The sequence below is a fragment of the Harpia harpyja genome, chromosome 17, assembly GCF_026419915.1.
Source record: "Harpia harpyja isolate bHarHar1 chromosome 17, bHarHar1 primary haplotype, whole genome shotgun sequence".
Classification (NCBI taxonomy): domain Eukaryota; kingdom Metazoa; phylum Chordata; class Aves; order Accipitriformes; family Accipitridae; genus Harpia; species Harpia harpyja.
The window spans coordinates 29,615,573-29,632,935 of record NC_068956.1 but is presented as its reverse complement, the minus strand read 5'-3'; the positions used below and the strand labels follow the sequence as shown (position 1 = coordinate 29,632,935).

The window sequence follows — 17,363 nt, the reverse complement described above, 5'->3', positions numbered from 1 at the left end:
TCTAAATGAAGTTAATGACAAAAATCCCAAATTTGCTGAATCAAGGTTTCTAAGGAAACCTAACGATTTAAACAACCGCAGCATAGAGGTAGCCTCTCCTTTAATCTTAAAACTTTTTTACCCATTTGTTCTTTCCACTGAGCACACACAGTCACTCAACAAAAAGTAAACACATAACGTAGTTATAAAATAAAAAGCAGAGTATGTATACCACATGACACACATTGTAAATGACCTGAAATATCTGCAGGTTTTAACTGGGAAGACAGTATTTGAAAAACTTTTAATTTCCCTCCATTCTTATGTGCTAAGTTTCTGCACATCATCAGTGGAATTAGCCACAATAGATAGATGCTTCTGTTACTTCAATTTGATGTAAAGGCACTTATTCAAGCCCCTAAATATTTGAATGCAAGGATTTCTGCATCGTACAGTTAAACTAATCCTCTTTAGGAATAATAAAACAAATTGCTTTATTGTACAATAAATTCTTAGCATAAACAGGTAAAGCAGCTTTGAGAAATCGACTTTTACAGAGGTCTCTCCACTAGAGGTCTCTAGAGAAATACAAGAAACAATTCAGAATAGCAGATACCTTAGACTTTTCTTCTTGACACTATTTACATTTCGTGGAAGATGAAAATCAGCACTCGTTCTATACTTGTTCCAGATATATCTTTGGATATGATGCTTCTGCTGTGGATAATAAAAAGTCCTATTACTACAATAATAATTCACATCCATGAGGTGGCTTTATGCATTTTATAATTAGATTTTCAACATTTATAACTAGAATTTCAACATCACATCCCCTAGGAAGTATAACATTGCACAAAGTATTTAGACAAAGGAAGAAAAAAACCTAAGGTTTTTTTCTACTTGGTGGGGTAGCCATCTTGCTAAATAAAGAACAAATTAAAATAAATGAAGTAGCAATGAGCACAAGTGACTAAAGCATTGGTTAACCAGAACAGTGTTTTAGTTGGCAGATCAGAAAATGATTACTCTGGTGTGCTGTTCAGCACACCATTATATCACAGGCAAAACAGAGCCTGGCTTCATTATTTGTTTTTATATCTGGACTAATGTAAACATAAATGAGGAATAGGATTCGTGTAGTTGGACTGGTTTTTCTTCTTGATGCTTCTTGCTGTTTGGGTTTTTTTTGTGGTTTGTTTGTTTGTTTCATTGTTTGTTTTTACTAGAAGTTTTTAAATTATAAGTTTGTGCAATTTCCATTGGGTTGATGATTTTCAAAAAAAGTAATTTCCAGCTAAAGATGAGCTTTATCCATTTTAGGATCTGTGCAATTTTACACCACTCACCAGAACAATTCATTCAGTGATTTAGAGATTTTTCAGAAAGTCAAGCTTATGATCATTATTTTTTTCCTCATGCTATTTTATTTTAGTGAACTTCATGTCTGCATTGACTATTTTTTACTAACATTTACCTCATTAAATATAATGATGTCACCAGCATTGCTATAAGGTTTAATGTTGATTTTCCTTTAATTTGGTGAATTAACATGACTTTATATTTACATATTTCTTCATGACCAGTTTCTGTGCTGCCCTATTACCTCTGACACCATGTTTGATATTAAAGTTGACATATAACAATCCTTAAGATCTTTTCTTCTATACCTCTGAAGTGGAAAGGGAAGTTTTATAACATTAATGTATGGAAGTGGGAAGATGAATGGTCTTAGGATGACTATTTTTTCCCATTATGTCCAGTTCCTGTCACAATCAAAGGCAAGTGGAAACAGAGAAGAGTAAGGTATTATTAATAAGAATTATCAGTTTAAGAATTACAGCCTACTGTACTCTACACAGAACAAGGGGGGGTTCTCTGCGGTTTAAGATTAGGTCACTAATCAGAAACCTGGAAAAATCTGGAAATAAAAATACTTGCCCTGCTCAGATTGCTCCTTCTTTAACTGTGGTGGATAGCTCTGTAAATGACAGGAGCTCAGTGCATACAGCAGCATTAATTTCTACTCAATTTTTGATGCTGCATGGTAAGTGTGGAAGAGACTAACACGAGTTATGCTGAGTTGAGAGACTCAGGAGGGAAGCACTCCTGAGAAGACAGGTTACTGAGACAGTTCTGGGACTTTCTGAAGTTTGTCAAGTTACTTTAACAGAGTATATTCTAATTTTTTGATCTGTAGCTTGAGAACTGCAAAGGGTGATCAACTGAGGCCAATTAGCAGATTGAAATGTCACAGCTAGACATTTAAGAGGTGATACTTGTCTCTGTATTTCTTGCTGCAAAGACCAGGAAGAGATAAAAAGCTCAGAGAGGAACAGGAATGCAGCAGTGACATTCTCCTAAACTTGTAATATTATATCACAGAGCTGACCCAGCACCTCCATCAGCTGATCTGACGGTGATGGTTTCAGGCGTGGAGTTTTATTGAGTTCACACGCAGTGAGTCTAGAGATGCTGACGCTTCCATGAGCTATCTCGAGTCATTTGCAGGTAGGATGAGTACAGGTCACAGCAGAAAGGAGCTCCACCTACCATTTCACCAAATCCTGGTCCCTGCTGTTAACCTTAGAAACCATAAAGTGCTATGGTTATGTGAGACATTACCTTAATCATAAAATGTCTATATACCTATGCCTAGTTATAACCTTTACCTATGATGATATATAGGAGATAGTCATTGTCTCTGCCTGTTTTCATTTGCCCCATTTGTGTCTGTTCTATAATGAGCGGTTGGTCCCAGGTGTGTCAGTCCAATACTGCATCCATTTCCAGTGATTTACCTCACTACTCGCTCTGGTTTGGAGGAAGAAACTACAGCAAAGTATTGCCATTAGAAGTCACCTTACTTTCATAAAGATCTGAAATGATCTATAGACTATACCTTGAAATTGTATTAATATGCAAACACTTCTATATAAATGGCAGAGTTTTTTCCTTGACATGAAAATTGCGAACTCCTGGATTGCAGTCCCAACACCAGCTGTCCCTGGAGCCTTAAGACTGTGACTTCACCAGAGGCTTAAGCCTGTCACTTCACCCTTCTGTCTCAGTTCCCTCATTTACAGCTCGGAATTATGTTTTCCCTTTACTTCACAAGAGGCTCCCAAGGACCGACTAATAAGTATAGAGAGGTATATATTCAAATTTTCAGATAGTCAGTGGTTTTTGTATGATTATGTAAAGCTCTGAATAAAAGCATTATGTAATAGCTACTGTTATTATTAGAATTAAAATGAATATTTAAGCTAATACTGCATTTGATTGTGTAACTACTTCATAATCTGAATGTGTGTTAATACAGCTTTTTTTTCTCAAGACAAAAATGTTATTCCAGGTTCTTGACAACAGTATTGTTTGGAACTTTCATCAACTTCACTAATTAAACAGCTCATAGCTGATAACTGTGAGGACATGGAAAACAAAGGAAAGCAGTGCAGTTCTTATGGGAACAGACAACATCTTCCTCTGGGTTTGAACAAAACCACACGCAATGATCACGACCTCTGGATGCTTCAGTGCTATAAATATTAATTCATAACTCAAAGTCTAAACTTCTCAAACTTTCTCTGCTGTTGTGTCAGCAAAATAAAATGCTAAGCTTTCTGTAACAAGGAAGAAATTAGTCAATTGGGGATTAAAAAAATGTTTTATATAGTTAATGTATGGTACTAATTTAGGTTACTGAAGCTGGCAAAGAAAGCTGCTGTTCTAAGGAGGGTGGTACGAAGTTTCAGGTTGATCCTGTGGTTCCCTCCCACCACCTTCCAACATGTATATAAATTGTCAGCTCTCCAGACACTTTGCCAGTTCTCTCTTCTAGCCTTGCCAGAAGCAACAGAGGACTAAAGATGAAGATCTTTTTCTTGTTCACCTTTTCCACTTTTTTTTGGTCTCCTTTTGAACAAGCAGCTGCTTCTGTTCACTATGACAAGATTTTAACTCACAGTCGAATAAGGGCACGCGACCAAGGGTAAGTAACTGGAGTTTATTTCTATTTTAAAAGGGAGATTGTTAATCTTTTTTCTGCCCTTTCTTCTTGCATTATATTAAATGTGATTTTTCACTATGAATTCTTACTATCATTCAAGTAGAACTAACTTTCTCAATTAATTTTACAAGAACTGTTCCTAAATAAAAAGCTTTCTGGGGAGTTTCAAAAGGAGACTGAATACTGTTAAACTTCATAAAACGTGAAAAAAACCTAAAATCACCACTTCTCAATGAATAAAATACATGCATTTTAGAATCACTGAAGTTAATTACAGTTCACAATTAACATAATGGGATGTCAGATATGTTTAATATGTTTTCAAATGTTTGAATAGAGTTGACACCTATCCCACCATATTTTCTCTTTATCCATCCTAATGTAAATCATGACCTCTATTTAAATGCTTTCTAAGATGGGAATATATACTGGGAGCCTTTGTAAAACTTCTATTCCCACTAGAGCAATGCAGCAAGTCGCTCAACAGGGTACCTGAAAGACAATGCTTACAAGCCAGGCTGCTCAGAGACATGGAAATAATTTGAACAGCTGGTGTCAGGGAGACACATGTGTCTAAACTTATTTTCCTTCAGTCTTCTTAAGTAAAAACTGTTCTGTGAATAGGAGTTGTTTACCATCCTAGCTTCCTTTGTTGAATTCCCTCTGCCTGCTACACACACACAGCGCTATTCAAATAAAAAAGTTCACTGGCTTCCCAGTAGTTGTAACATATATGTTCTAACTTTTTAACTGATTTTTTTTTTATTTTTATTTTAGAAGTATAAAAACTAGTGACAAAATGCCCTTGCTCCATGGAATTTTCTTTTAAGAAATTCCTCTTCTGTACACTACCATGCTAAGGAAAAAGTATTCACATTTGAAAACTGTGACTCCTTTTATTTACATGCCAATTTACCCTTTGGTCCCCAGTAATTCCCAGAATGTTTACTTAGGTGCCTGCGGTACTCCAAAAGGTTGGTAATCAAAACAGCTGACTGATTTACAGAAGACAGGGTTTCCTTCTACATAAAGAATGAGGCACTTTGCTTCCCCATCTCCCCATGACCTGCACAGATGTGTACAAGAAAAAAACTTTAATGAAAAGAGCCTGATGGTATTCACAGCTCAGTCCCTGCTGGTTGGTAATTAATTCACTTTGCAGGGGGAAGGGAAAAATGTAAGGCATATTGAGACTTGATTAGGCACAGCTGGTGATTGCTGCCCATCAGAGACAGGGGGTCAAGCCAGAACGGAGGGGAATCTTCTGTCCCTGCCGGGAGGGTGGGCTTGCCAAGGAGCTCAGCTGGGCAGTCCCAGGATCTTGCACTGTGGTTGCCTGAAAACACACCTGCCCTGGAAACTGAAGCCAGATGTTAATTTCTTACATTTCAAGAGAAATGGTATTTGCCGCTGTTTTATATAAAACTTTTCTGAAGATGTACAGAAGCTTCTTTTTAAAATGTTTCTCGCTCCCACCTACAGCCAAAATGTCTGTGCCCTTCAGCAAGTTATGGGAACAAAAAAGAAATACTTCAGTACCTGCAGAAACTGGTACCAGGGAGCCATCTGCGGAAAGAAAGCGTAAGTATGCTCTGTTTCAAAACTCTTTCCCATTCATTGAGATAATCCAATGTAAGATTAGAAAACTCTCCTTTTCTCAGACATGAGCTGTTTGTTTCAAATGCAGGCACAGGAAGAATTCGGTTCGTAATTTTACAGGGTTACAGCTTCTCTTTAGCTGCTTCTAAAACCTCCTGGATAAGTGATCCAGTAATCATTGCCAAAAATAATCACAAAAGGATTGGAAAGTCTGAAAATGACAGCATAGCATATATTCTTTTTTTAAGTTTAAGAGGCTTCAAAGTATTAGTTTCAGCAATACTTCTCTGAGTTAAGTATGCATAGGTCTATTTTAAACACAAAGAGGTATGAGGTTAAATGACCTACCCAAAAACACAGAGGGACCTAATAGGCCAGTTGTGAAAAGACCTCAGCACTACCTAGCAGAGCTGTGAGCTCAGACCACACCTCTCCACAAAGCAAAAAAAAAAAAAAAAAATCAGTTTATGGTTGTGGATACAGATTATATCTGGGTGAGTTTGGCATTCTTTTGGAATCTGCGTGTCACTTCTCAGAATGCAAGTCATTGCCTTCTCCGTGACAAAATGTCAAAGTCACTATTGTTTTGTCAGTCATAGAGCAGCTTCAGAGTGTGAAGACAAAGTCCCCAGTCCTGAACTTGGTCTGCCCCACTTGTCTTACTTAGAATTAAGTAATTTAACAGAGACTGTCATTGTTTACCCAATACAATAAACTAATGTTTTTCTTGTGTACTATTCTCTTGCTATTATGCAATTACTTGGATAAATTTCTCAGCAGTCATCACAGGAAATCATTATTCTTATGGTCTCATTATTCTCTTACAGGGTACAAATAGGTCTGGGGTGACATTTTCAGAAAGGCTTGAGTGAACAGGGAGTCCTGGCTTCAGTTGCAACTCTGTCTTAGGGTATTAGGAGTCTCTTAGTGAAAGCTTATAAAACTCTTCAAAATGCCCAAGTAATATTTAAGTACACAATTTGAATAGTCACTGAGAGATTGTATGCCCTAAGACATAAAGATGTCAAGTTATATTGATACATGGTGCAAATTGTATGTATGAGGAACTTAACTCCATTTGAAGTAAGACTTGTACTTACAACTTTCCTAATGAACATCAACCGATGTTTTAGATGTTAATGTAATGTGGAATAATTTTTTTGTTTCTGTGCCAAAGGCTTCCTTAATAGAGGTTAATATGGAAGAAAAATATCCACAGTGTTAGCAACATAAGCCAGTCAAAGATGACTCCCTTTGTAAACAAGCTCTTAAATTCTCTTGAAAGTGTTTTTCTGATCAACAATAATTCACTAAATAAACTAGAAAGGAGAGCTTGAACAAGACGTGACTGATAATTTGCAATTGGTTAGTCATATTTTTTTTCTCTTGATTGTCAAAGTCATGAGTAAATAGGATTCATATTTTCCAGTCCATTCTTCACGTTTAAAAAAATGTTTCTAAATATAGAAACAATGATAAATTCGGGGGGGGGGGGGGGGGGGGGAAGAAAGATATGGTTGACTTTAAACAATTACACATAGCTGACATTGAATCCAAGTGAGCTTTTACAAAAAGAATACTTTCAAGTTAAAAGTGCGACTGTAAGACTTCATAAATTTGTATGAAATTCATTGAATGGTTCTTTACAGAAAGTCAAAGAATTCCATGTTGACAAAGAATTAGATGCAGATACAATCTGGGTTTGTGCTGGGGAATGGAGGGGCACAGAAAATGATGCAGAGTGTGCATGCATCGCTGACTGCTAATATGGCTACACTCTCTCATGCTCTCTTTAGTGCATCTACATATATGACACTTTCATAATTAAAAAAGTATCCTTTTCCCATTTTTTTTTTTCCATTTTTCTTCAAAGCCAGCTTTGCATTTTGTTTCATTTTTTGGCTGGTTGAGCTGTCCTGGTTGACAATTATATTCATAGTTCTTGAGCATGATCCCTATATTTACTAATGTAAAACTGATTAAGACTCCCAAATGATTATTTATGTGAGACAAATGCCTCCAGTAACGATTTTTGCACTATTAAAATATGACAAGTAAATCAGATAGTAGTCGGGCAAGGACCTGAAATGGGCTTGGATTGTGGTTCCTACTGCTCCTGTTGGGTGTCAGAGGCTTTGCATTTTTTGAGATTCCTGAAAGATGCTACATGTCATAGCATGGTGTTGGAAAGGATCCTTAGGAAAAAGAATGAGGGAAGATGTAGTAGGAGGAAGTTTTTTTCCATTTCCTTTCTGAGAAAACATTTTTAGTGCTCTGACAGCATATCATAAATTAACGGAGCTGAGTTATACTTCCAATACAGTGAGACACTGATTCCAACACACAGTCTTGCCTTTCAAGCACTGCCATGGCTTTGAAGTCTCAACTCTAAAGTCAGTATAGACATGAGTTATGATACAATGGCCCCACCAGAGCTGATGAAAAGACCTGATTATCATGGGCCAAGCTGTCACCCTAAGCTTTCTGCTATTGTAAACTTTATTGCTTACTAATTACTTACTTCAGGAGTTGAAAGAAAGTAACAGCAGTAAGTTAAAGTGGACATAGCACAAATCATAATGAATATCCTACCCAGACAAGCAATCTGGTTATTCTAAATCCCCAGAAGTTTCTTTGAAACGTAATTGACTGTCTGGAATCCTAACCAGTTTCTCCCATTTTTATTTTGGCTTTGTTTTTATAAGCAAATCCAGACAGGTTAGAACTCATTTTTCATATAAATTGCAGATTTGTATGCATATGATGATGGTAATAATGATCAATTTCTAGTCAAACTAGACTGTATGGTCATTTGTTCCACCTCTACCTTCAATCTTTTTAGGACCTGTAGCTTTATAGTTTTTATCAGAGTCTTTCCTTCTCCTCCAGGTGGCATTATAGTACTGACTTCCCTTTTCCTTCAGTGGACATGCTGCAAGTCATCCAAAATACTTCACCTTTTGAGTAAAGTTTGCCATACCACTGACTTCTTTGGCACTACATTTTATTCCACTGCAGACACATTGGGAAGAAGGGTATTTCCTGAACATAACTTTGGACTGAAACTTGGATATTCTCAAAGTCAGTTTGGGAAAACAACCTACTCCTGTGGTTTTATTCCTAGATAGATGTCATGTCTTCCCATGAGACAAAGTCTGCTCTCAGCACAAATCTGACAGGGAATTCATTACTTTGCTGAGCTCCAGAAGTAAAACAACTTATGTAGTGATAGATACCTTCATGTGTCAGGAAAAACTGTTTGAAGCAATAGGCAATTCATACTCATTGAACTAAAGTCAGGTGGTGACTTTGTTCTCTTCACTGACTAGAATTGAGAGGAATGTAAGCTGTAAAACATTTTACAGAGCCTGTGTAAGGCCCTAAGCAAGAAGCCTGCTACAGCCAACCAGAGGAAGACGTTGAGCCGTGGGGCTGGGTGGAATTGGGCACGAGAGTCTACACAAAACTACCACCTACCTTCTCCCTCCTAACACTCCTACCAGGCTAGAGGGGCAAAACAGTGTGTATGAGAGTAAGTTAAGTGATAGAACTCCTGAGGGGTTTTTTGTGGCTGTAATAGAGCATCTGTTATAACTTAGTCTTAGCTGTTAATGGGAGTTTTATATTCTGTGCACTCAAAACAGAAATGCAGACGTTACTAAAGAGGTTACTGTAATAAGAATGCTAATCCAAAAGGACGGTGGCTCTTCTCATGGTAATATCTCCATGTTAACAAGTCTTCCCTAACTTGTGTATATGATCTACAAAATGTTAATTTGAGAATGCTTTTATTATTTACACTTCCTATCCACGGCTCTGAATTTCCAATTGGGATGCAACTTAAAGATCTGCTAAAATCAAAGTCAATTGGACCAGAAGTCTTTCCACTGTTTCTCTGCAGTATTTGAAATCCATGCCAGCAAGGAGTAGAAACAGATGAGTCACAGAGCTGATCCGAATAACTGTAAACTGGCTCTGTTAGCCAAGAATAACAAGGACATAAGGTAGTGTTGCTCTGCCCTTTCTTCCTTTGGATGAGGTCAGAACAACTTTGTGCTAAAAAAAAAACCCCAACAATCAACCAAACATCTCCCACCACCCCCAGCCCCCCCAAAAAACAACCCCAAAAAACAACAAAAAACCACCAAAACCTCCAAAAAACTCAAGAATGTAGCATTGCTTATTGTCTGGATAACTGTTTTCTTCGCTTGGGCACCATCTTATATTGAACTAGTAGGGAGATACAGATGAAGGTAACTAATGGTGTGAGATGGTACTTACCCTGTGTACTGTGTCTATACACGAGTGGTGCTGAGGAGCTGCATCCTGCACTGAGTTTTATCTGGTTCTAACCTTATTGTGGGATCCTCCATACATAACCCTTTTCTCCCATTCCACTTTCTCACTACATTTTGAGCACAGCTGATACATGGACCTTCTAATTGCAGTCAACTGTAAGGGAACATGAATACTGTAAGTAGGAACTTACAGTAACTCTTGATGACTGAAAAAAAGCCTGGGGTGTACATAACAAGTTACAAGGTAAAAAAAGGCACTGACCTTGTAACGTTTGGCTGAAGAAGCCTTTTCTTTCTTAACTATGTTCTTCAGCCAGTTTTCTGCCTTTCATTAATTGTGTCATTTTTGGATATGGTAAGAAGACTAAACTTGCTGTGTCTTATTCTATGCTTATAACTCAGCTTCCTTTTTCCTTTTTCCAAAAGCTAATTAAGACCACAATCTTTCATAGCTGCTCATGGGGTGAGGGGGAGATAATATTTTTTTCCTTCCACAGAATAGAAAATTTCTCATGACAAAGCAGTTCACACAGTTGGGAGAACATTCTGACTCCTATTCTGCTACATGGTTTTCTTTAATCAGAATTTTTTTTATTAGCTTCTGGCAGGAATGCAACAAGGAGGAAGAGTATAAGGTTAATTTCCTTATTAGTTAGAAAATCTGTAGCCTAAACTGTATGCTATTCTTACATTCCCAAAAAATAGCCATTCAGTAAATTGTTTTAAAGAAAGAAATGTATTAAAAAGAACTATGCAAATACTTTCGATATACGGCTTCTCAGTTGAAAAGATGCTCATGGCAGAAGGGTGAATATGTTGTGTGTGTCTATGTATGTGAGGGAAGGAGACAAAGTATTCTCTTAGCATGGAGAAATGAAAGATTATGTGTGTTTTTTTTAAAAATCTTTAATCTTCACCAGTTCTATCAGTTTGCTAATAGTTACAGAATTACAATCCTCACTTTCAAAATCATGCTTTGTAATACTATTGTTCCTCCAGTCTACTTTCATTTTTTAATCTCTTCAAGTAGTTTGGATGTTGAAAGTCTTAAGTCCAACTTTTCATTTGAATAAGCTATTCATTTTAATGTGTTTGTGGTTAATGTTTTGTCAGCTTTAGTTTATGAAAAAATGAGAGAAGCGTACTCAGCTGCCACCAAAGAGTCTACAAATTAAAAGCTGGAATGTGGTGGTAAAGACTCAGCAAAAACCTTCAAGGAATTAGTGTTCAGAACTCTAGCACTGCCAACATCAGCCACACCTATAAAAATAAATCTATTATGTAAAACTGTGATGGCAATTTTTCGTTGTCATTCACAGTGTACCATACTTTGAAAAGTAATATCTGAAATCTATTGTCTTAAAGTTTGTTTTAGACTTTGGTAAGATTATATAATTTGTTGGCATTCCCTCTCACAAGGAGCCAAAATCAACTCTGTGATAACTTTAGTGAATTTGCACTTTCATGTAAGAGGGGAGAATTTGTCAAGCAGATCTATGGCAGAGCTTTTATGTCTGTCATATGAATTAAGAAGACATTGTATCTTCTAAGACCATCAAGGCTAAATTGAATATTACAGTATAGAATTATCAGTTAGCCCTGCTTTGCTGTTATGTATAGTTCACATGTATTCAAGAATGAGAATATTTTATTGACATCATTATATAACAGTTCCTGGTCCCTGGTATTGCTAAGTTCTATGTAACTAAGTTCTTTTAACTCTGTTTTTGATTTCTTGTAGTCTGGTTTTCATCCTCACTACATTTACCGGTGAACTTTCCCTTGTGTCCATCCATCCAGTCTTTAGTGACTTCCTTCTCTAGAACATGCTTTATGTCTGTTCTTAATTAGTTCTCTCCCTCATTCCTGAGCTTCTTCAAAGTCTTCCTTGAAAAACTGAGGCTCTGCTATCCCACTTTCTATCACCATACAATCCACAGGACCTTCTCCTAAACACCTGTTTATTTTCTATATCCAGTATGGTGACCTCACGTAGTTTTGTCATTTTAATTTCTGTTCAGTTTCTTTAATTTTTTCTTTCCTTTACAACCCTGCTGCCACCAGTTTCTCTCAATGTCCTCACTTTCTTTATTTCTCCCTTTCTTCAATCCCATCTAATCTTTTCAAAATAGATCAGTTAAATTTTCTTCAGCTGCTGTTCTAGTCACATCATCTTTTAATAACTCTATATAGGTTCCACATCCCCTCCCATGTTCCTTCCTAGCACTTAATGATGGCAGTCATTCCGTAAATTCAAAAGCCCTGCATTTAGTAAAATACAACCAATTTGTAGTCTATACAGAAAAGGTTGAATGATAAAAAAGGGATGAAGATCTGGGGACTGCATACTTAGCAATGAAAAACTAATAATAATAAAAAAATAAAAATTAGACTCAGCTAAAATTAGTATACATTTGTCCTGTATATTACTTAATTGTGCTTTTGTCTATATCCCACAGAACTGTGTTATATGAGTGCTGTCCTGGCTATATGAAGATGGATGGTATGAGAGGATGTCCTGCAGGTACAAGCTTATTTTCATATGGATGAGTCAGTATATGAGAAGCACTACAACACGAGAGACTTTCAAAGGTGGTCATCCTGAGAAATGATTGCCCCTTTTTAGGAATTACTGCCTGAGAATACACAGCTTCATTTGCACACAGCCAGCACAGTTAAAAAACAGCCAGCACTGAATTTGATCATGCAGTTTAAGTTGAATTCCCCAGCTCCCTCCAGTTGCTGAATTGGAGAGGAACAATAGTGTCTTCAGTTCCCAAAGCTGCCAAAGAAGAATTTTTATTCCTATTCCCATCACACCCCAGAATAACCTAAAGCATACCAGTGAGGTCAGAAACCCAGAACATGAGGTGTGGCATATCTAAATTCTGTTTATTCCTTTTCCTGAGAAAACTTGAATCTTACTTACTTAAAGAGTATTATAGGCTTTAAATAAACTGAGGACAAGTGAAAATGAAGACAGGAATTCTTGATTTCTCCTATTTGTGTTATTCTGTTTTGCATAAATAAAATTAATTGCAGCAGGGAAGAGTAATCTGAGAAGGAATATAATTCATAACTATAGGTCCCTATATCTGAACTAATCCTTTTACGTTCAATAATAGAGTTAGGCATGCCTAAGGCAGAGTTCAGTTTGTTTAGATGAATTAATCCCACTTCAGATGTTTACATTAGGATGAGAGCAGTCACACTCTAGAATTGCCTGTTCCTCTCCATGACCATAAAAAGAGCCAAGAACAACTAGCTCGCATGCAGATGCCTCGCCTATAGATACCTTGAATTAGGAGAGATGAAGCCTGTTCTCATGTAGCAGGGTTTGAACTGTGGGACTATGGCCATTCCTACTCTCTGGATGAATCAATACATGCACAAACCAAACACTGGAAGAAGAGCAGAAGGTCTCACAAGAAGAGTTCTGGTCCACCATGACTAAATGAGACCCACTCCATTGAAATTTTTGTGATTACAGATGGAACTTACTCCTGTCCTCAATGGATAGCCTCCCATTTCAGGTTGGGTTGGCACAAAACAAGACAACTCTTCTAAAGAAAACATTACAATATTGGGGTTTGTCTGATCTAATTTTTCATTAAGCAAACCAAAAAACTAAATAACAAGCAGATGTGTTTGGATGGTTTTTTAATATGTTGACAATGGAATTTTAGTCCAAGCACTTTGTTTTAATATTGATTTAAACAGTTTCAGAAAGGCAATACTATTGTCCAACCAAAAGAAACAAAGTAGATTTGATTGTGAGAAACTGGATGACTGAAGAGTTTACAGTATTCTTATCTCATGTTTATTTTAGTTGCTCCTATTGATCATGTATATGGCACACTTGGTATTGTGGGAGCTACCTCCACGCAGCACTATTCTGACATATCAAAGCTGAGAGGAGAGATTGAGGGACGAGGATCATTCACTTTCTTTGCACCAAGCAATGAAGCCTGGGAGCAATTAAATTCAGTAAGTGTGTGTGTGTGCGCGCATGCGCGCACATGCATGTGTTAAAGTGTATTTCTCTTTCAGCTAATGTTGTTTTAGCTGCAACAGGTAGTCTATGGTAAGGTAGACTGGAAACTATTGATATTTTAGATATTAAAGGACATTACACAAGTTATAATAAAATAATTTGAATCTTTAACATGCATTGCTGAAGCTAGAGAGTCTGAATTTATTTTCAGGAGTACTAAGTGACTGTTAAGTGTTGCTTATATAAGCACTTGCATGACAAATATTAATATTGTTAGTTATTAGCATAGTTTTGGAGAAACTGACACGAATTCCAGCAACAGCATGATGTAGAGTATAATTGTACTTTGTCAGTGAATCAGGTGTCCTTCTTTTAGTAATGTTTTTAGTTAAATATTGAATCAAAGCTCCTCCAATGACTTGTCTGTGATGAGACCTCTTATCTTCCATTTGTGAGCAAATCAGACTAAAGCATCATTTAAATAGAGCCAGATTGATAGGTATCAAAGTCATGTCTCCTAACAGGAAGTACCCATTGTTGAATATATTGAAAGCATATGTTAAGGTAAAGCAGTATGTACATCTTTCCATCTGGAAGAATGTTTCGAAGTTCTAATTAATTAAATGCCTTTCTTCTTCAGGAAATTCACAGGAATTTGATTGATAATGTAAATATTGAACTGTATAACGCTCTCCATCACCACATGGTAAACAAGCGCATGTTGACAAAAGATCTTAAGAATGGCATGACTCTGGTGTCTATGTATAATGACCAGAAATTGCTTATTAACCATTATCCTAATGGGGTAAGTCTATTCTCTTTCTTTTTTGTTCCTAATATAATTATTCAGTTATAGCCATTACTCTTTCCACTTATTTCCTTCTATAGCTAAGAAAATAGGTTATAGAAAATTTAACATCTAGCAAGTCAGTTGCCACTGACAAAAATAAATAAATTTTCTCTTGAAGAAATTTTGTCTGCTGTGTAGACTAATCACTAAGAAAGAATTAATGAACATATGCCACTTGCTGTTTAGAAATCAATGTTCAAAAGAGAATGAACTTTCTTCCTAAAAGACAAAGGCTTTTGTTGCCAAAATATATGATCATAATAAATCTGAGACAAAAACCTACTATTCATGTGTGTACAAAATATTATTAAATCAGATCTTTTATTTGAATTGGAGTGCATGGTAGAAGCATTTAAGATTGTAGGAGGGACACATCCATTTTTTGGCTGGAAAAAAATTCATTTTTATAAATGCTAGAAATCTCCCAGTTAAGTCACTCATCTTTGTTGCATCAAAATGTTTATGTTGTACTACAGTTTACATTGGTAAAAAACGATAAAATCAATGTAGCCTGAATAAATCTGCTGCTAGGTTTCCAGAACCTTAGTCAGCCTTTTAAATCTTACAAGGTTTTAATTAAAACTTAAAATAAAAACTGAAAGAACAACAGTGAATATATAATGTACAGTACATACATTGCCAAACTGTAAGAATCAGGTTCCAAGTATATGATCAAATTAACGCTTAATCTTCTACTGCTTGATTCTTCAAATATAGGTTGTTACTGTTAACTGTGCCAGGGTCATCTATGGCAACCAGATTGCTACCAATGGTGTTGTTCATGTCATCGATCGTGTCCTGACCGCTGTTGGAAATACCATTCAAGATTTCATTGAAGTCGAGGATGATCTTTCATCTCTTAGAGTAAGCGGACAAAAATAAAAATGCTTCTCTGGTCTTTTAGTTTTTTCTTCTTTCTTTTCTATTTGTGTATCATACCTGGAAGTAAGAAGGGTTAGTTCAGTAAGAGACAGAAATAAATTAAATTAAGAACTCCAGCTAATATTGCAAATCTAGCTATATAAAAAGGCAAAGTATATTTTACATAAGGAGTCTGCTTCTGCTCTTTTGGGGATCAAATAAGACCACATCAATAGGACAGAATGTGTCCCTGGACATAAAGTGTGTCTTCTCTTCAAGCACTAAGGTAATGAAACGTGTGAGCATGTTACAGTGTCTGGTGCTAGATAAATGAGAATAGTTTCGAAATGGATGACAGAAAATGGTAAAAAACCCAAATAAATTCCAGAACCTGGCTCATAGCAAGTTTCAGAACACCAGTAGATACATATGGGAAGGATTTTTCTTGCAGAGAAGCAGCAGGGGTTTTTTTCTGTCCAAGTTTCTAATTTATTCTTCTTCTAGAATATATGTCTGCCTAGTGTAATGGGATTTCATACTGCACATGTTTAAAAAAACATGCCATGGTTTTGCAAATAGCTGTTGTCCTTTTCCCTCCATCTCCTCAATAAATAAAAAAAAAAAAATTAAATGCAGAGGCATAAAGGTGGAAAAGACCTTCTGAATCCCTCAAATTCAGTCCATGACAGTTATAGGCAACCACGTCATTTAATCCCTTTAAATAACTGAATATAAAAGCCACCCCTTTTGAGTTTCCAGTTGAAAAACAAGCCCTCTCTATTTCATTTTTCCCTGTGCATTCTTTCTTGTATCTCTTCTATTTTGGTTTAACTTTTGTGAACTCTAAGCAGATGTTTTCACCTAATCCTAGATAAGGTCTTACCTATTCCTTTTATATTAACTTGCATACCTCCCTAACTCTGCTTGAAAAAAACTTACTGGTTTCCAGGATAGATGCTAGCATCATGGTTGTTTTTCTTCCAGTTGTGTCACATTGCACTCTGCCTTTCTGACTTTTCAAAGGGTGAAGTCCCTGTTTATAGCACATACACCTGCTAATTCCTGTGTGCGTACCTCTGCACTTCATACTGCTTTAATGACTTTGGCTCCAAAAGCAAATGTGCTAATAAAACCATTAAACAAAATCAGCCGTGAGACTCTAATATGACATTTCTTTTAACATGGTTATTCCCATCTTCCAGTTCACCAGTTTCATATGCACTTTATCTTTCTATCTTAATATTTAATATATAATATCTATAATATAGCTATTTCTATAGTATTTCATATTTGACAGAGGAAATTCTTTATTCAAGTCCAGATTTGTTCAATTTTACATATGTTCTTTTTCTAGAAAAATTGTTCATAATTTATATTGTCATACTCTATCATATTATCCTTTTAATCCATCATATATTCTCACAATATCTTTAATTACTTTTCCTGCCTTGTTCTTTTTCTTCAGTCTTTGATTCTAATGAGGACAAATTGCAGCCACCAAAGAAATATATATTGTTATAGTATTCTCTTTTAGGATTAATCCAATAATGGAAACACCCAAATTGTGAGGTTGTACAGAGGAGATTTATAAGCAAGTTAAGAAGGTTTATTTAACGAATAAAAGGAAAATAATACTTTTTTGAAAAATATTGATTAGGGTTTTATTTAGTTCAGACTGCTTACCTTTTCTTCATCACTAGAAAGTAGAGAATTTTTCATCAATTGTGTTTAACTTTACTTTTGTAATGTCCAGTGCTGAGTAACATTTTAGGGATT

The 17,363-nt window shown here is 36.1% G+C and overlaps 1 protein-coding gene across 24 annotated transcripts in view; it reads left to right on the top strand.

Annotated features, from left to right (window-relative positions):
* Window positions 1–3,743: 3,743 nt before the first annotated feature.
* The window catches only part of POSTN (periostin), a 38,471-nt gene continuing 24,851 nt past the window's right edge, over window positions 3,744–17,363 (top strand). For 4 of the 24 annotated variants that reach the window (XM_052812574.1, XM_052812570.1, XM_052812567.1 and 1 more), the window contains exons 1-6: window positions 3,762–3,967; window positions 5,468–5,566; window positions 12,342–12,406; window positions 13,712–13,869; window positions 14,517–14,681; window positions 15,444–15,590. In XM_052812574.1, coding sequence (XP_052668534.1) covers window positions 3,846–3,967; window positions 5,468–5,566; window positions 12,342–12,406; window positions 13,712–13,869; window positions 14,517–14,681; window positions 15,444–15,590 — 756 coding nt within the window. In that variant the 5' untranslated portion in view covers window positions 3,762–3,845. Of the gene's footprint in view, window positions 3,968–5,467; window positions 5,567–12,341; window positions 12,407–13,711; window positions 13,870–14,516; window positions 14,682–15,443; window positions 15,591–17,363 lie in introns of all 24 variants that reach the window. The other 20 variants (XM_052812579.1, XM_052812577.1, XM_052812566.1 and 17 more) reach the window with 11 other exon arrangements.